Raw genomic sequence first — 18624 nt, forward strand, 5'->3', positions numbered from 1 at the left:
TCTTCTTTAGGTGTGGTAACTTAAAAATATTAGAGATGAACAATATGAATTTGAAATCATTCCTCCTTCCTCGCTAATTTATATTTTTGAGAACTTTAAAATAAAACGTCGATCTCCAAAACTCTTAAATATAAATCGTAGGTTTAAACTACTAAAGTACGGGTTTTTATGAAATACTTTCTTTTACAAACCACTAAGGAAACATATATAGATACTAAGTGAAAAACTTTAAGCTCTTTATAAACATCATCAAGTTTAAGTTGCATTTCTAAATCCAAGTTAAGTGTTCCAGTTTAATCTACAAGTATATAAGTTTCACGAGATATTTACATGTGATACGAATGTGATTACGAGATTATGAGGATAAGAGTACCAACGAGCCAAGATTGGCAACATGATTCAGGTAACAAATGCATTACGGATCCATGACATTATATGCTATGCATTCTACTTCCGAGCTATAATCGGAAGGTATGGGGCCTGTTGCCTATATTTATACGTATGAGACACAGATGGCCACAGTTGGCGAATATGATCCCGGTTCGCTACCGGAAGGCACCACCATTGCTAGCACTGGTATGATATGCATTTGCATATATATATATACCATGCATATTTAATTTATATAAGGTTTGATGTCAGCCATGGCAGCTACCAAAGTTTCTGTTTCAGGTGGTATCTTTATTCCCCTTTTTACAGTAACTATTTATTATTCTATTTTCTGCCTTACATACTAGTACATTTTTATTCGTACTGACGTCCCGTTGCCTGGGGACACATTTTTGTTTCATGCGTGCTGGTCTAGGTAGGAATTCTGATTGACCCCTCTGCTAGGATTCGGGGTTCAACTGTGTGTTGGTAAGCTCCACTTCTTCCTGGAGCTTTCATAAGATGTTACTTTTATTGTACAATTTGGGTATAATCGGGGACTTTTTCCGACCAATGCTTATGTCACTCATAAAGGCTATTGTGGACACAATATTCTGGGTTTCTTTCTGTAGCTTCCAGTTTCCAGCCACACAGTCTTGGAATGTATATATATGTATATATGTGTGTATATCTTCATTATAGCCTTGTCGGCTAGCTAGTACCTTCTTATCTTTGGCTTGTCTACCTTCGTATATATGACTTGCTGATATTCAGGTTATGACCTTAAGGGTCCAGTCATAGTATTTTAGATGTTATGCTGACCGACTTTCTAAGCCCTTAGTTGAGACAGTTGGTATGTTTATGTGGCTAACTCGATTGCTTAAGGTGTCGAGTGTCAGTCATGCCTTCTCTAGTTTGGGGTGTGACAATTAAGAATTTTTTTCATCCTATATGCAATACTCAACAGATCCATAGAAATTTTCCTCAACTGATTTTAATAGCTTGTCATTTTTCTACAAATCTAAAAAAATGTAACACATGTTCTTTATCTTCTTCGGCTCATTGCTCTGAAAATTTGATGTAAAATCACCTAAATTCTTCTCAAAATCGTCCATAAATTCTGAATATAAGCCTTTCTCGACATTTCGATTCTTTTGATATATTACCCACTCAAAATGGAGCTCGTTTGTGGAAAATCAAATTCCGAACTCAAGCTTTGAACTATCTTTAATGGAGGTTTCAAGTTGATGCTTCACATTTTAAACTATGAGCTTCAGTTTTCAGCCATACTGAACTCTTCCAACCATCAACGAAAGCAGCTCCCAAATCAAGAATATAAATCCAATAATTTCATATGGAAGCGCATCGATTTCCATGAAATTTCGGCTATTCTTCAAATCTAAAAATCTTAGCCATGAACTCAGTCAAACTCATCATGTTTAGCTTCAAATTATTACCAACCATCTATGTTATCAACAAGTTTCAAATTTGAAGATCCAAAATACAACCATAAATTTTGGCATTGTGACCTTTAACTAGACAATAAATCAGAAAGGAAAAAGAATAAAAAAAAAGTTTTAAATAAAATTTCTACCTGTCAGCGCGTGGGTTTCACCGGCCAGCATAAATGTGGTTGTGACGTTTTAGGGGTGTAATAATATCAAACTTAAATAGTTCAAGGGGGTGATAGGATCCCTGTAAAGTTAAAGTGTGTAGTTGGAAATTCGAATATAGATTAGGAGGTATTTGACCATTTTCTCTATTTTCATTAATCAAGTATAAAATAGCATGAATTTTTTTTAACATACTTTAAATAAAAATTACATATCAAAAAATATTCATAAGTTTTTGTTCTTTCATATCTTATGAATTTTCAATCAACAGAATCATAAATTAAAATTGAAATACATAACTAAAGACGAATAATAAATTTATCATCCCATAACCAACAAAAACATTTATCGTATTTCTCTCTAGACAATCCACCTATTTTACAATAAATCTCCTTCAATAATGGAGGAGTAACAGTAAAAAATAAAATGTCATAAAACATACTTTAAAGGGATTAAAAACACAACTATTTTTATTTATTTATAATTATATATAACACAAATAGGAAAAATAAGGTCAAACACGATTTTTTTTAAAAAATAAACAAATATGTATTCCTAAATTTTAGACCTATAAATATTGTAAAAAGAAAAAGATAAATATGACTTGAAGAAGAATTCATCGTGCATAGAGGGAGCAGTTATTTCAGCCACATATTTATAATTAGTTAGTTAATTTATTTATTTTTGTTCCTTTTCTGATTTTATCTTCTTCTTTTTTTAAAAAAATAAAATGAATAGTACTCTTCTCCTTTTTTTTTTTTATAAAAAAAATAGATTTAAAATACTTTGAAATTTTTAATTCCAGATTTTAAATTTAAAAAAAAAGACTTCATCGTGTATGTGGAATAGTTATTTTAGCCATGTATTAATAAATAGTTAGTTAACATTTTATGTAACTTTTCTGATTTTACTTATTCATTTTTTTTGGTTTAAAGTTTTGAATTTTTAATATTTTAAAGGTAATATTTAAGAAAAAAAGAGAAAGTTGAGTGCTCTTTTTCATCTGAGATTACCATAAATATTTGAATATATTGAATTAAAAATATAATTTAAATTCTGAAATTAAAAATTAAAGATATTTTAAAATTTGAAGATCTATTTAAAGGATAAGAATATTTTTTAATTCTATAAAAAAAGAAGAAGATAAAACTAGAAAAGGAACAATAAAATATTATATGTGGCCAAAATAACTACTCCATGCATGATAGACTCTTTTAAATCATAATTTATATTTAATTAACAAAATGAATTTTAAATATGAAATTAAAAATTAAAAATATTTTAAAAGATAGGGATACTTGTTAATTATATTTTTAATACTTTAATTTTTTAAAAATATTTGTGTGTTGTTTACGGCAATTTATATATAATTATCTTTTTTAAAATAAAATAAAATAAAATAATAATGATAATTTTAATTTAATTTTTTAAAGTTTCCAAGTGGTAAAAGTTAGATTTTGTCCATAATACATATTTATTTTTTAGAAAACGTGGGAAGTTATACTTTTTTTTTGTTTCAAATAAAAATTTGAACCGACAAACCGTGTTTTCATTTTTTTTTATCCTTTTGTGTTTGTAATTTTTATCTTTATTTAAGGAATTTAAATTAATTTGGTTAATTTAATAATAAATAAGAATTATAATAATTATTATTTTATGCATTTAATTTGCTATAAATAAGGAGGTTTCGAAAAGAAAGTTTAAAATATTTTTCCACAAAAAAAGGAATCACACACGTTTAAATTAAAAAACTTATTTTTTAAAATCTTATTTTTTGTGGTGTTGACGTATATTAGAGATAACATACTTTCAATTTTTAAAACACATTTAATTACAAATCTAAATTAAATCACATCAGCATGCTTCAAATTTTCATCTAAGACAATATCATATGATTTTATAAAAAAGATTCACATATTTTTTATTTATAATATGATAATCTCAAAACAATCTTGAGTAGTAACACATAATTGTCAAATTTTAAAATTATTATATATGTTTATGTAATAAATACTCACCGTTTTAAAATAAAATAATTAAGACATAACAATTACAAATTAAAGTAAAAATACAAATAACGTAACATTATTAAAAGGAGTGATAAACTTTTAAAAAGACATATGTATCACGCATATATTTACTTTGTTCCTATTTACATGTCGTTCTTATTAAAAATAAATGTTCTTTACTTGTCATTTCACAAAATCAATACATAAATAACATCATTTATTTCTATTTTACTCTTGAGAGTTATCAGCATTGAAATGATGAATTTAACCAACACAAGAAAACTAAATGGTTAACTTATGTTCATTGGTCAATTTAATTAATCAAAATAAAATGATTTATATTCATTTATTGAAAACTTGATTTCAAGTGATCACTAAATAAGAGTACATTCGTAAAATGATCTAATTTATTAAAGGGCGTGAAATCTAAAATGGTGACATATCAGTAGAAATGGAGAGAGTATTTATTTATTTTGTGCAAATTGAGCGCACACGAATTTTGATCTTGAGGTTTATGTGATGAACCTACATGTATTCTCTTATTTTCTATTTTTAAATCCCAATTGTTGTGGTATTTTTTATTCTTCAAATTCAAATTAGAAATATGATTCTTTTCTATTCTCCTCATTCAAATTACGTTATTTATCTAAAAAAAATCGTTAACAAGTTAATAAATAGTAAACATATATCTTAAAAATAGCACATTTTGAATTTTATAAAGAACATTTAATCACAATTCAAAAGAAAATCACATTAATAATGACTCAAAGATATATAAGATAACATTATATGATCTTTTAATCGAGATGCACGTGTTTTTTTCTTCATAACATGATAATCTCAAAACTATCTCGAATAATATTACATAAAGCATACGATAAAAAAAATGAAATTACCCTATTTCATATTAATTGTCATTATATATGTTTATGTAATAAATACTCTTCGGTTTCAAATATAAGAATCATAAATTAAAGTAAGAATACATATCACATAACATTGATAGTGGAGTGATAAAACTTTAAAAAGAAACATGTGTCGTGCATATATTTATTTATTTTGTGCAAATCGAGCAAATCTATCTCTATAATCTTATTTTCTATTTTTTTAACCTCAATTAATATGATGTGTATTTATTCTTCAAATTCAAATTATGTATATGATACTTCAGGTTCTCCACATTCAAATTACGTTAGGTTAATCCAAAAATTTTAGTTAACAAGTTAGTAGTAGTAGAATATATATATATATATATATATATATATATATAAAATGCACTTTGAATTTTATGAAGAATATTTAATTATATACTTAAATTAAATCACATCATCAACACTTCAAATTTTCATTTAAGACAACATCGCATGATCTTATAAGCAAGGTTCACATGTTCTCTCTTTTCACAACATGATAGCCTCGAAACAATCATGACCAGCATTATATAAATTTTACAATAAGAAAATGCGATATCACCTCATTTCACATATTGTCAATTTTATGACCGACAAATATATTTCTGCCAATATATACTTATTATAAAAATAATTAAGATATAACATTTATAAATTAAAGTAAAAATTACATATTGCATAACATTGTTAGGGAGATAAACTTTTAAAAAGACACATGTATTATACGTTCAAGTCAAGCACGTGTGAATTTTGTTCTCAAGGTTCGTGTGATGAACCTACCTACATTCTCTTATTTTATATTTTTTCAGTTTCAATTGATGTGAATTTTTTTATTCTCTATATTCAAATTAGTTTGTGGTCACATTTAAATTACGTAAATTTTAATTTTTATCCAATATTTTAATTAACAAGTTAGCCGTAAAACATATATATATATATATATATTAGAAAATAATGCACAGAACGTCTAATTATATTCTAAAATCAAATCCCATTAACAACAAATCTTCATAAACAGTAAGACCTTATTAAATTAATATTTGATAAATTAATAATCTCTCTAAAATGATATTTTGCTCTGGTCCCAACTTGGGTTAATGAAAATAACCATCCATTTCGATAAGATAATAATATATTTTCAGAAGACCCATATATAAATATATGGTTAATGGTCCTATTAATATTATAAATTAATAATTCTATAAAAGTACAAATATATCTAAGACAATTTAGTGAAATATGATTCTATTGTGTTTTATTTTTTGTTAAATTTTAAATCTAGTTGAAGCTTATTTCTAACTTTTCTTATTGCATCCAAAAGTTTCGATGTTGCCACAACTAAAGATCTTTTTTAATGCATGTGGAATGATGTCTTTTGTACTCACATAATGCTTTACGTATTCGATTTGTCATTGTTGATTTTGTGACACCTTTGAAATGATAAATAATTTCTGGATATGGCTTAAAGAGATTTCTAATGTTGTTTATATAGTTTATGACTTTATTCTCTCACCATCATACATTGAATGTTATTTGTAAAAATAAAATGAATAATATCTGATTATTAAATAGAAACAATGAACATTATGTATAATGAATTTATTTTTACAATCAATCATTAAATTTTTAGATTTATTTTACAATGAATCATTTAACAAAAAAACATATTACAATGAATCATTTAACAAAAAAATACATTACAATGAATCATACAGATACATTGTACTTTATGTATAATGAATTTATTCAGTAAGATACAACGATTTTGATGTATTCGTTGTACTTTATGTATAATAAATTTATTTTTATGTGAATTTAATAAATATGATACATAAATTAGTAAGATACAAGAATTTTGATGTAATCAAAATTAACCTTCATTAAATTTCAAAAAAATATTTTAAATTAATAAATATTAATTTATCGATAGAATAATATATTTACGAAATAATAATATTGCATGATCCCACATATATTAGTTCAGTGAAATTTTACCGTAAACAATATCATATGATTTTATAAGCAAGATTCGTGTTCTTCTCCTTTTTTCTCAAAATAATATTGAGTTATAAATTATATAAATTTCACAATTAGAAAATAATTGATATCACCTCATTCCCAATTATTTGTCATTTTAAAGATTTTAATTTTAATATAAGTTATGATTTTAATTATTAATAAACAATTTAAAGTCAAAATTCTAATTATTGTTATTTATTTATTATGAAAAAATAGACAATGAAGTAACTTCGCATTTTAAGTTGCTTATATTATCCGAATTTAATAGACTATTGACTCAAATATCAAAAGTTTATACTTTTTACTCATGCTTACACATAAAAACATGATAACTTTTCCCACTTATATATATATTAAATAAAAAAGAGTCCAAGTATGTATATATAGAAATGGAATAATGATAATAATTTTCCAATAATATACTTTCTCCATTTCATTTTTAAAAAAATTTAATCCTTAGTCCTTTTTTAAAATTAAAAAAGGGACCATTTTCCTTTTTGACAATTCATTAATTTTAACTTTCCAATAACATGTTATGGTCACAAAATCTAAAACGCTGTTTTATTTTTTAAGTTTTGCGCTAAATCAAACCAGATAAATAAATTGAAACGAAAAGAGGTTCCATTTTGACGATTCTTTAATTCTAATTTTCCGATGATGCGTAACGGTTACAAAATTCAAAAATCCATTTTATTTTTTTAAACTTCGCGCTAAATCAAACCAGACAAATAAATTAAAACGAAAAGAGTACGAAAAAGAGAACATGTGGTACCAATAATATTTTATCACATGCTCCATGGCAATAAAAATCTAATCTAATCTAATCTAATCTACCAAACTCAAATAAAAGAAAATGTACTAAAAATCTATACAAAAAATGCATTTTTTTTCTATATATATATTAGCGTGGTCCATGGTGTGCTCCGCGCTTTTAAAGGAGAAAAATAAACGAAACTCAACAAATCCACTGTGTGTGTGTGTTTTTTTTTTCTGTACGGAGCAAACAATCGAGATGCCAGTGCGTGTTGTAACTGCTCACTGAACAAGTAACACGTTAAATTTGTTCACTTCCCCTAATCTCCGCCATTGATTTACAGTAAATTTCGGTTATTCGTTATAGCTTAGTTGATTGATTATCTGAATTTTTTACGGTGTATAATTTAATTGCTGAATCGTCCTTTAGAATTATCAAAATTAACATTTGATACCACATATAGAGGGGGTAAGAGAGAGGGGAGGGGAGGGGATACAGATAATAAGCATTTTGGAAATTTGGGGTTTTTTTTTCATTCTGTTTTTGTTGAATTGCATGCTTTGAATTGAATTGTTGAGATAATTAAGCGAATGGTATCGTGGATAAAGGATAAAGTGGATGCTTAATCGATCGATTTTTCGTTGTCGGCGATGTCAAAGCATAAAGAAAGAAGTTTGAATGAGTTATACAATGTGACTTTCACTCTTTCGAAACCGAAGGCACGTTAATTTTCTGTTGTTTAATCTCTGAAATTCAATTAGGGTTTTTTTTATTCTACCTTCAATTGATGGGCTCTCTTTGAGTTTTGTAAAACTGCTTCTTGAATCGTGCGTCAATCAAAAGTTTCGATTTTTTTTGTGTTTTTTCATTTTCAATCGGAATCAGTATGGAACGGCATCGTTTGTGGATAAATTTCAATGTTGATTTGTTCCTGATACTTGTTTGAAGACGATTGTTTACTTCTGTGAAGGTTAGGGTTTCTGATTAATCAAAAATAGATTTTTCTTTAATTTATTAGTACTTTTGCTCAAGGATGTTTTGGGATTTATTCAGTTTTATGCTTTGGCATGCTATACGATCTATTTGCTGTACTGTTGTTTTCCTGGATTTTTGGATGATGTTGTTTGGCTGCAACTGATAGTGTCTTTAATTCATTATTAGATTACCCCTCTGTTGAGAGGAAGCCATCGGATGCAAGGGCCGTTTGTTGAACCTATCTGTAACTTCCAGACGAATACGGTGAGACTACAGGGTAATTACATTCTGTGTGTTCATTCTTTTGACTCATTATTATCTTCCATTAATGTGATGTATATTCACTTTCCTATTTGTTGTCCATTAGTTTGTTTCGGAAATATATGTAAACTGCGGGTTTAGTTCCTTTTTATCCTGGAGTGGTAACCTGGTTTGATAGTGTATTCTTTCCCTGCTGAAGATTTAAATTTCCATACATAGGAGAAGGGTGGGCAATATTTCTTTTGTTGTTGGATACTACTGACAAGTAGATACTTCCTCTCTACTCGCTTCCAATACTCACCTGAATCGTCAAAACATTGTTTTGGTGTACTTTGTTGGCTTTCCGGAAATTTTCTTGTTTATAGCAAAAGGGCATTCCCATTTCTTGAGTTATAATGGCATCATTGATATTTTCTAGCTGTTAGCAACTTAGAGAAATGAGTAATGTGGTACAAGTAGATTGTGTTTGTTTTTTTCTAGATTTTGGTGTTATTTTATAATGGATGGATGTGAGAGCCTTTTTCCTGTCCTTTAACAGAGTATCTATAAGATTTTTAGAATAGGCAATATCTGAGCAGAATGATAATCATAGGGCTTAGTCCTTCTTAGGGAAATAAATGTTTTGGAGGTGGCCAGCATACCCTTAATGCTGAAGAATACATGTTACCAGTTTCAAATAAATATATAAATGAGGCTAGCATTGTTTTGATAAAGAAATATGAAGGACTATCCAACTGATAAAAAAAAGAACAAGAAAATGTGAAGGGCTATCTTATTCGTTAATCTGTTATAATCGGAGAAAAGATGTGTGTTCTTTTTAAAAAAAATACTACTTAGAGTCTGAGATGTTAGGATTTGTTGACAGGTACTTTCATTATATGATCGACTCAGCTTTTTGCCATCGTAATAGTTGCCTTATTTTTAATTTTATTTTTGAAAATGTAAGTAGTGTGTCTACTGAGAAAAAGGAACAGCCTAGCACCAAGTAGGTGCTGAGGCGTGACAGGAATCCTTCTGTACAATAACAAAAAGGGGTACTGCTGTGGAAGTCCTAAACTTGCAAAGAATCAATAAAGTCTAACAATACTATCTACATTCTTTATATCCTGTAGGTTTCCCTATTATTGATTCCTCTCCTTAATCAAAACTCTTCTTTTTTTTCCGAATGTTTTATTGTGTTCAGGTGTCAACTGAAGTCAATAAGGAATCTATCCCGTGTTCTCAGAATCAGAGTGTCGGTGGAAGATTAGTCTCTGGAACGTGTAACGTGTGCTCCACTCCTTGCTCTTCTTGTTTTCCTACTAGTCCAAGTCTCATGGAGTCAAAAGTTGATGAATTATCTGGAGAAACAGGTATAAATAGCTTAAGTTTCTCTGTCAATGATGTTTCGTCTTCTGATAAGACTAGAAAATGTGAAATTAGACAGAGTAGTAAAATAGACAGTGCAATCCGCACTAGTTCAAGTAGCTTATCTTTCTCTTCAAACGCTGAAGTTAAAGCAAATGCAAGGACTTCTGATGTTTCATCAGTTACTTCAGATGGTGCAGTGCTTGCGAAGTTGAAGGATCCCAAATCTTTTGAAGGCCTTGATGACAACATGTCATGTATCGGTAGAGGCGATGAAGGTAATAAATTATCCAGCTTCAGTAAGACGAGTGAAGACAAATCAAGTCTTCAGTGTTCTTCTACTTCCAGTGGGAGGACTATAAATAATCAAACTTCTGCTGGATGTGTACACGTGAAAGTTGAGGCTGATGATGGTAGTCCAGTTGACCATAGTAAGCAGAATGAAAGCAGTGGGGAAGAAGATAACAAGGCACCTACTGAGGCGACCTCATCAAGAAATGCACATAGTACAGGAGACTGTTTGGAAAATAACCATTCATTATTAAAGAATGACGTGGCATCTGAAGCTTCTGATGATCGACCTGCTGATACTTGTCCTGAGAAGAATGACCAAAAGAATGTTGGATCACCTGTTTCCTCTGATACAAAGGACGCCTTACAATCACAGCAAATGGATGAGAGTGAGGATTCTGACATTGAGGAGCTAGATGTAAGTAAGAGTGCTTTTGCTGTTTGCTCTTGGAACACTTATTTTCTTTCTTTTTGTTTGTTTTGTCCTCTAAGCTTGTCATTTGTCTCATCCAATAGATCAATCCCCAGGCAAGACCACCATGATATGAAACAGTCAGGTTACTACAACCTGACTTTGAAGAGTACGAATGATTATCATCTGTAAAAGGAAATCTGAGAAATCTTATGTTTTTATGTCTTCAGACACTGAAGAAGTCAACTAAACTTGTAAACATGTGAACACATTTGCATATATTCTTCCCATTATTAGTCACATTTAGAAATCATTAAGCCCATAACTTATATTTATCTGGTTGGACATGTTTTACCTGTCAAGTCTGAGAACTATTGAATGTCTAAAGCATGACTTATAAGGGGCATCATTCCTACCATGGGGATTAGGCAGTTCTAACTTGTTTACAGAAAATGGAATTTTTGCGCAGCAGAGCTAAATGCCAATATCCAATTCTATGGTACTTTGCTGGAGATGTTGGTACATCACTCACTGGATATCTGTAAGGGGTTATTAGAGCATTACAAAGAAAAAACTGTTGTGCATAAAGCTAATGAAAAGATTCACTTCAAATGTATGGTCAAATTGACCAGCTTCTGTATGAACACTAAAAAAGAAGTGGCTTCTAATCTGCAAGAATTGTTGCTATGTCTCTTAGTTTGTTTAGATTAGTCGTGCAGATTCTTTTTGGTCTAAAAAGGCGTGATAAATAAAGGTATCATTGGAAATTCTTTTAGCAGGAAATGTTTTGTTGATAATATTACAGATTGCAATGTATGATTTAGTGCTATGCATGTGAGTTTTTTGCTTCGTTAATTGAGGCACACATTCTCTTTTATTTTTTCATACAAGTGATGCATTTGACATGTCTTGTGTTTCTTGGAGAACTATGTGTAACTTAGATTAGGAAATCATGCTGCCTTATTATGTTTATTTTGTAGTTGTTCCCTCTAAACTAGTTTGCAAGTTTGAATCGTACCACACACCTTTTTTCCCCTTTGAAATTGACTGTAGTGTCCTTTCCAATTACAGGTGAAAGTTTGTGATATATGTGGAGATGCTGGTCGGGAGGATTTACTTGCCATATGTTGTAAATGTACAGATGGTGCAGAACATACGTAAGCCTCTAATTCATTTTATCTCCACATGGTCATTTTATTCCTCGTCTTGTGGTTGATGTGAATATTCTGTTGTTTTGTCCTAGTTATTGCATGCGAGAAATGTTACAAAAAGTTCCAGAGGGTGATTGGATGTGCGAGGAATGCAAATTTGATGAGGAAATGAAAAATCGGAAAGAAGATAAATCAGTGAAGTTTGATGGAAATGGAAAAAGTTATCCTACTGGTCAAAAAATTGCTGTTGGCAATACAGGCCTTACCATAAAAACGGAATCAAAGCCTCCTGATTTTGAGGGTGACATAGCTTCTGACCCTAAAACTCCTGGCAAGAGGCGCATGGATGATACTGAAGTTTCTTCTGCAGCAAAGAAGCAGGCTCTTGAACCAGTTCTGGCATCACCAAAAACACTGAGTCCCAATAAACTTCCTGCCCTTTCTCGTGAAAGTTCATTTAAAAACTCAGATAAGGGGAAGTTGAAATCTGCTAATCTGATTTCTTCTGGAGGTCTTTCTGTTCATGATACTCCAGCTTGGGGGTCACGACTACAAACTTCTAGAGGTAATTTTATCAAAATTGGCTTGGATCTGACCTTCTCGACTCTCTAAGAAGTTCTCTTATCTTTTCTGCTGCTTGGTATGTCACATAGTATGCCATAACCTATTAAGCTGGATTCTTTTTGTATCTGCAGGTACCTTTTCGAAGTCTAATTCTTTCAGTTCCCTGGCTGCAAAACGAAAAGTGCTACTTGTAGATGAAAGTTTCCTCCCGAAGCAGAAATTGGTCAGAGAGTCCACTGGTCTTGATGCGAAAGAGAGTTCTACTCGATCAATGAGCAAATCTATGTCATTTAGATCGATAAGCACTAGCCGCAACAATGTCTCTGAATCAAAAGTTAAGATGTTATCCCCTAGGGTTTTCCCTGCTCAGGACAAAGCACAAATGCAGACAAAAGAACGAAATCAATTTGAAAGGAAGAATTCTTTTAGATCAGAGCGTTCTCCCGGTACTTCTGTTCCTTCTAGAACCGATCAAAGATCAGCATTTCGAGGTGATCCTTCACCACTTCCTTCCTCAAGTAATATCTGTGATTTGCGAACAGGTCAGCTTGACAGCAAACCTATGTCACTATTGAAATCTTCTGGTGCTGTTGCTCGTAGGACACAGGATTTATCTGTTCATTCAGGTAGAGTGGCTTTAAGTTGATATGCCTTCTGTCTCTCATTCTGTCTATTCATATTCTTTGTTGGGAGGGGGTGGGCGTTAAAGCCTTTTAAATATTCATTTTATTATGCATTTTCTGCCTATGTTAATCAGATGAAGCTAAGAAGCAGGCATCTCACACATCCATCTCTACAGGAGCTCCTGCTGCCAATAAAATTAGTAGCTCTGATCAGCGACCTGACCAGAGTAGTGCAAGAGATGATTCTTTGCCAAACTCTTATATTGCTGAGAGACCAACATCTAACACTGGTGAGGGTCTGTTGGATGGACTGCCCCAGCCAAGTGAATCAAAAAATGTTGGTGAGAGAATAAAGGAGAGTTCTGGGAGACGCTTAAAACACACTGGAACTGGTACTAAGTCACTCTTCTGCCAGAAGTGTAAAGGAAGCGGTCACTTGACAGATAGTTGCACTGTTGATGGGTCTGAATTAGTCGCTTCTGATGTTTCTGCTGTAAAAAATTCTAGAGAGGCCCCAAATGGCACCAGCAATCTTAAAGCTGCAATTGAGGCGGCTATGCTAAAGAAGCCTGGAGTATGCTGGAAGAATAGGGTTGTTGATCAATCTGATGATTTAGCTGTGTCAAACACAAATGCTGAAACAATGACTCCGGATCAATTATGTGGTTCAAGTAGCAGAAGAATGTTTTCTTCCAACGAGGATGGCCATGGGGTGTCATTGAACTCTATGACTGTCTCTCATAAACAGGAAATCGGTAGCTTGAGGCAGCTATCAGTGCTTCCTGCTGAAGCCCTTACCGGAGCAGGAAATCTGGTGCCTATTCTTCTGTCTGATGAAAAATCTTCACTTGTTGATTTACATAGATATTCACAAGCGGCAATGTCAATACTTTCGAAGACAGCATTTCCAGAGCATGAATATATATGGCAGTATGATGTCCAACTTTATCTTATTTTTCTTTAAGAGATTTTCCCCCCTAGGATTTTTGAATTTTGATAGGTTGTAGTTGTGAGATTTTATTGCATTTCAGAAGCAATTATTTATGCTTACTTTTTGTTCAGGGGTGCTTTTGAGGTTCAGAAGAGTGGAAGAAGTCTTGACCTATGTGATGGAATTCAGGCTCATTTATCAAGTTGTGCATCACCCAACGTTCTTGACGCAGTACACAAATTTCCTCAAAAGGTCCTCTTTAATGAGGTATCACGATTGAGCACTTGGCCAATACAATTTCAGGAGTATGGTGTTAAAGAAGATAATATTGCACTGTTCTTTTTTGCTCAAGATATTGGAAGGTAACTGTTCCCATTTAAATTTTCTAGTTTCGGTAAATTGGGTTTCCCACCAGTATTATTTGTTTTTTCATCTGACATTGATGGTATTATATAATGTCTCAGCTATGAGAGGTGCTACAAAATTTTGCTGGAGAATATGATTAGGAATGACACGGCTCTCAAAGCGAATCTTCAAGGTGTTGAACTTCTGATATTCCCATCTAACAGACTTCCTGAAAAATCTCAACGTAAGGATGACACATATTATGAGATACTTCCTTGAACTTGATATATGTTGCGTTGAAATTTTTAAGTATTATCTAAGTTATATTATGCAAGCATTATCTCCCAATTATATGTCAAGCGTGAGGTTCTACAAACTGCGACAAGCTTGGTTCACATTTTATTACCTTGCTTTGGCATAAGATGGTACTCGATATGGATGAATCTGGATTTCGTGAAGTTTTTGATCCTGAACTCTGACGCCCAAAATGAAGGAACCCATTGTTTACTTTTATGACATATTTCCTGCTTAATTCCCTTCCTACTATTCTTTAAGCAGATACTGCATGTCTGCTTGGTACATTAGCTACTCTTTACTTGTTTCTTTGCAATGGGGAGTATACTCGTCGGTGCCTTTCGGTTCTCATTCGCATGTAGTGGTGATTGTTATGTAGGGTGTTGAAATGAAGACATGTACTAATGCAAACTTACTCTCTGGAAGATACTTCATGCAAAATGAGATGGAGAAACTGTCCTTGTTTTTTGTTTGTTCTGATCATGCTGTTTATGCAGGGTGGAATATGATGTTCTTCCTATGGGGTGTCTTTAGAGTAAAGAAGGTGCAGGCAACAACTGGAAAGCCATCTCTTGTACCCCAAGATACTCCAAAATTAATCATGCCTTTTCCAGAGAATATACATTGCCTCGAACCTGTAGACAATGTTACAAGTGGTAATGTTTCCATGGATGGTGAGGTAACTGCTTCAAAGAAGTCTAGCTGTCCATTAGTTAATGGAAATGTTGATTCTAAAGCGGCCCAAGTATGCAAAGGTGACTCTGCAGACACAAAGGTGGAGCATCTGGAGCCTAGGTCCATGTCTTCTGTACCGGCCAGCCACATGGATTTTGCCCCAGAGAGGAGACAGTTTGGCATTTTCCAGGTGCTGTTTAACTTTATCATAGTTGCATAGGGAGCTTCAAATTTGCTACTTTAATCAAAGATTTGAATAGTCTGTTGAATCCAAAATCATATATTCATAGACGCATTGCACTAGCCACTAGAGTGCCTCTTTCACGCAAAAAAATGAAAAACTAGAAAACACACATTGACAGTGCAAGTCCGATGCTGCTTGAGATACTTTTGTGACTTTAATATATGTTGTCTGCTCGGTTGCTTTACTGACTATTGCTATTTCAGTACTTATAATGATATTAGTTGTTTAGATTTTGCAAATCTGGGTTCTGTGTTGAACTGGTGACCTATAAACAAATCCTAGTCAACTTTGAGTCCTTTAGTCTGTATTGAACATGTCAGATATCAACTTAAAGTCCAAATGGGGCCAGTTCTGGCATTGTTGCTTTAAGTGATGAATGGTGTCATATGACATGATTTCAGAGTTTTTATCTTCTTATTTTTGGTTTGCCATTTCTGGCGTATCAATTCCTCTCTTTTGGGTGGTGCAAGGATCATCCAAAGCACTTGACTGATTTGACTTGCTATCTACACTAATCATGCTGATCCTTAGATGGATCACAACATTTTCTATTGAGACATTCTCATTACATCCCAAGACAGTGTAATTAGCTTTGGGCAGTTAGGTGGTCCTCAATCTTTTATTTCGCTCATGTCTTGCATCATGGGGAGAAAATCTTGGACTTCTATCTGTTTACACTTGGGATATATTGTAATTGTGATATGTTATCAAGTCCATATCATTCATTTGTTGCTCACATCAAATGGCAGGAGTTGGAAAGGTAATTGGCTATTATTTCTGCAGTTGTCCTGATTCTCTTAAATCTTGTCATAGCGTATTTATCTATTACAAATGGTCAACCTGCTGTGCTTTGTAGTGGATATTGTAGTAGGTTTAACTTGTTATTCACAAATGTTTCTTTTATTTCTTCTTTGTAGTGAGTGTGTCAGCTTTCATGTTGTCAAACAAATGTTTAATATATCCTTCATGTTGCAGTTGTATGGGTGTACCTAATGCTTGATTGTCTTCAGGAGATTTCCCCTTGCTCTCTTTTGCTTATACACTAGTTCATTTACGTTGCTGCAGCATTTACTTAATGAACATCATTAACACTCTTTTAGGTGGTTGGAGATGCTGGACGTGAATGCAAAGTGGAAGTGCTAAGTAGTTCTGCACCATCTGCCAATTCTCAGCCATCCCGCTCTGTTGATGAAGCTGCAGGTCATATGCAGGAGAAAACTTCTGTGGGCAGCATGGAGAAAGGCTTCTGTAGCACAAATGGTAGGAAATTTGAGATAAATCTGGAAGATGAATATAAAGATGAAGAGGCATCTGAAACGAGTGGAAGTGCAGCTACGGAACCGACACGGAAGGCGCTCAATAGTGATGTGTCAAACCACCTGAAACGTCCCCGTTCAGTGGAGACCGTGATGCAATCTGCTGACTCTGGAGTTAATCGAGCAACTCGACTTTTTAATGATAATGACCTTCTAGTTGAAGAGGCACACCATGACAAAAAATTGAAGACTAGTGTTGGTGGACCTTATGGTAATAGCGAGCAAACTAGTTGTTCCAGTGATGATTTTTTGTCACGGATGCGTGGTTCCTCTTATGGACCCTACCTTCCGGATACTGGGTATGATGAAGCTCTGAGTAAAGCACCTGTTCCGGAGTGCTCAGAGAGTGCTGAAAGATATTTCTTCCCTGTTGATCCAAATCCTGGTAATGCTAGCTCGACGCCTTGGCAAATGCATCATCCAGACAATGATCGGCTTAGTGATAGAGTCCCGAATCTTGAGCTAGCATTAGGTGGTGAGTCAAATTCACGGACTCGGGGAATCCCACCCTTTTTAGTTGGGAAAGTAGACAAGAAAATCATTCAGCTCCAAGGTGGTGAGACACAATTGCTGACTCAGGGAATCCCACCCTTTTTAGTTGGGAAAGTAGACAAGAAAATCATTCAGGACCAGGGTGGTGAGACACATCCACCAACTCCGGGAATCCCACCCTTTTTAGTTGGGAAAGTAGACAAGAATATCATTCAGGACCAGGGTGGTGAGACACATCCGCCAACTCCAGGAATCCCATCGTTTTTAGTTGGGAAAGTAGACAAGAAAGTCAGTCAGGACCATTCTTCAGTTGGAGTGAAGGAGGTAGAGGATGTCTCTGCTTCTCTCTCCCTTTCTCTTTCATTTCCTTTCCCGGAAAAGGAACAACAGAAAGGTTCTATTTCACAAACTGAGCAAGCAATACCTGAAACAAGACGCAGTAATACACCTCTCCTCTTCTTTAGGGGACTCGGCAACAAGTAGGGCGATCTTGCCAATAATGGTGTACATTTTAGTTTATTCACATGGATGCGGTAGGTTTACAGCATGTTCATAAGGATACAGGGGTTATAATTTTGTTAGGTGTTTGCAGTCAATTTCTCTTTTAGTTTGCAAGTGCAGAGTGACGGCACTTTTGTATATATAAAGAGAATATTAGCCGTTGTGGGCTCTGGTACCATAGAAAAAATTAACATTTATGCGTCAGTTTTTTCTCCTTTTAAATATTAGTTATCCCTCAGTGATCTCCCTTTATCTTTTTATGAATAAACGCATTTCTGGATGTTGGAAGGGTGGTGGCGGAGTGGTAAGTACCCCTCATCTTTAATCAAGAGGTCTTGGGTATGAAGTCGTTTTTGTCAGGGAGCGTTTAACCACTTTCTGGCGCAAATTCGCATTTAGTCGGATTTTAGTGTGGGTACCGTTTAATGAGCATAATGCATAGTAATAACTTCATCTACTAATGTGGTTTCTTGAGGATAAACATCCCATGGGACTTTTTGGCGTGAATTCGCATTTAGTCGGGCTTT

General features: G+C 33.0%; 1 protein-coding gene across 10 annotated transcripts; it reads left to right on the top strand.

Moving 5' to 3' along the window:
• Positions 1 to 7923: 7923 nt before the first annotated feature.
• Positions 7924 to 18337, top strand: LOC125857667 (uncharacterized). Of its 10 annotated transcripts, none has more exons than XM_049537274.1 (12): positions 8165 to 8394; positions 8837 to 8914; positions 10095 to 10263; positions 10405 to 10967; positions 12033 to 12118; positions 12205 to 12677; positions 12808 to 13302; positions 13434 to 14229; positions 14362 to 14592; positions 14695 to 14819; positions 15367 to 15734; positions 16889 to 18337. In XM_049537274.1, exons 1-12 carry the CDS (start codon positions 8326 to 8328, stop codon positions 18077 to 18079), a joined length of 4644 nt encoding a protein of 1547 aa, XP_049393231.1. In that variant the 5' UTR covers positions 8165 to 8325; the 3' UTR covers positions 18080 to 18337. The 10 variants fall into 10 exon arrangements, with proteins under 10 accessions (XP_049393230.1, XP_049393231.1, XP_049393227.1 ...); XM_049537275.1 differs by having other exon boundaries at positions 8166 to 8394; positions 10441 to 10967; XM_049537276.1 differs by having other exon boundaries at positions 8166 to 8394; positions 10450 to 10967.
• Positions 18338 to 18624: the final 287 nt, after the last annotated feature.

Source organism: Solanum stenotomum, chromosome 3, assembly GCF_019186545.1.
Source record: "Solanum stenotomum isolate F172 chromosome 3, ASM1918654v1, whole genome shotgun sequence".
In the NCBI taxonomy this organism is placed as follows: Eukaryota; Viridiplantae; Streptophyta; class Magnoliopsida; order Solanales; family Solanaceae; genus Solanum; species Solanum stenotomum.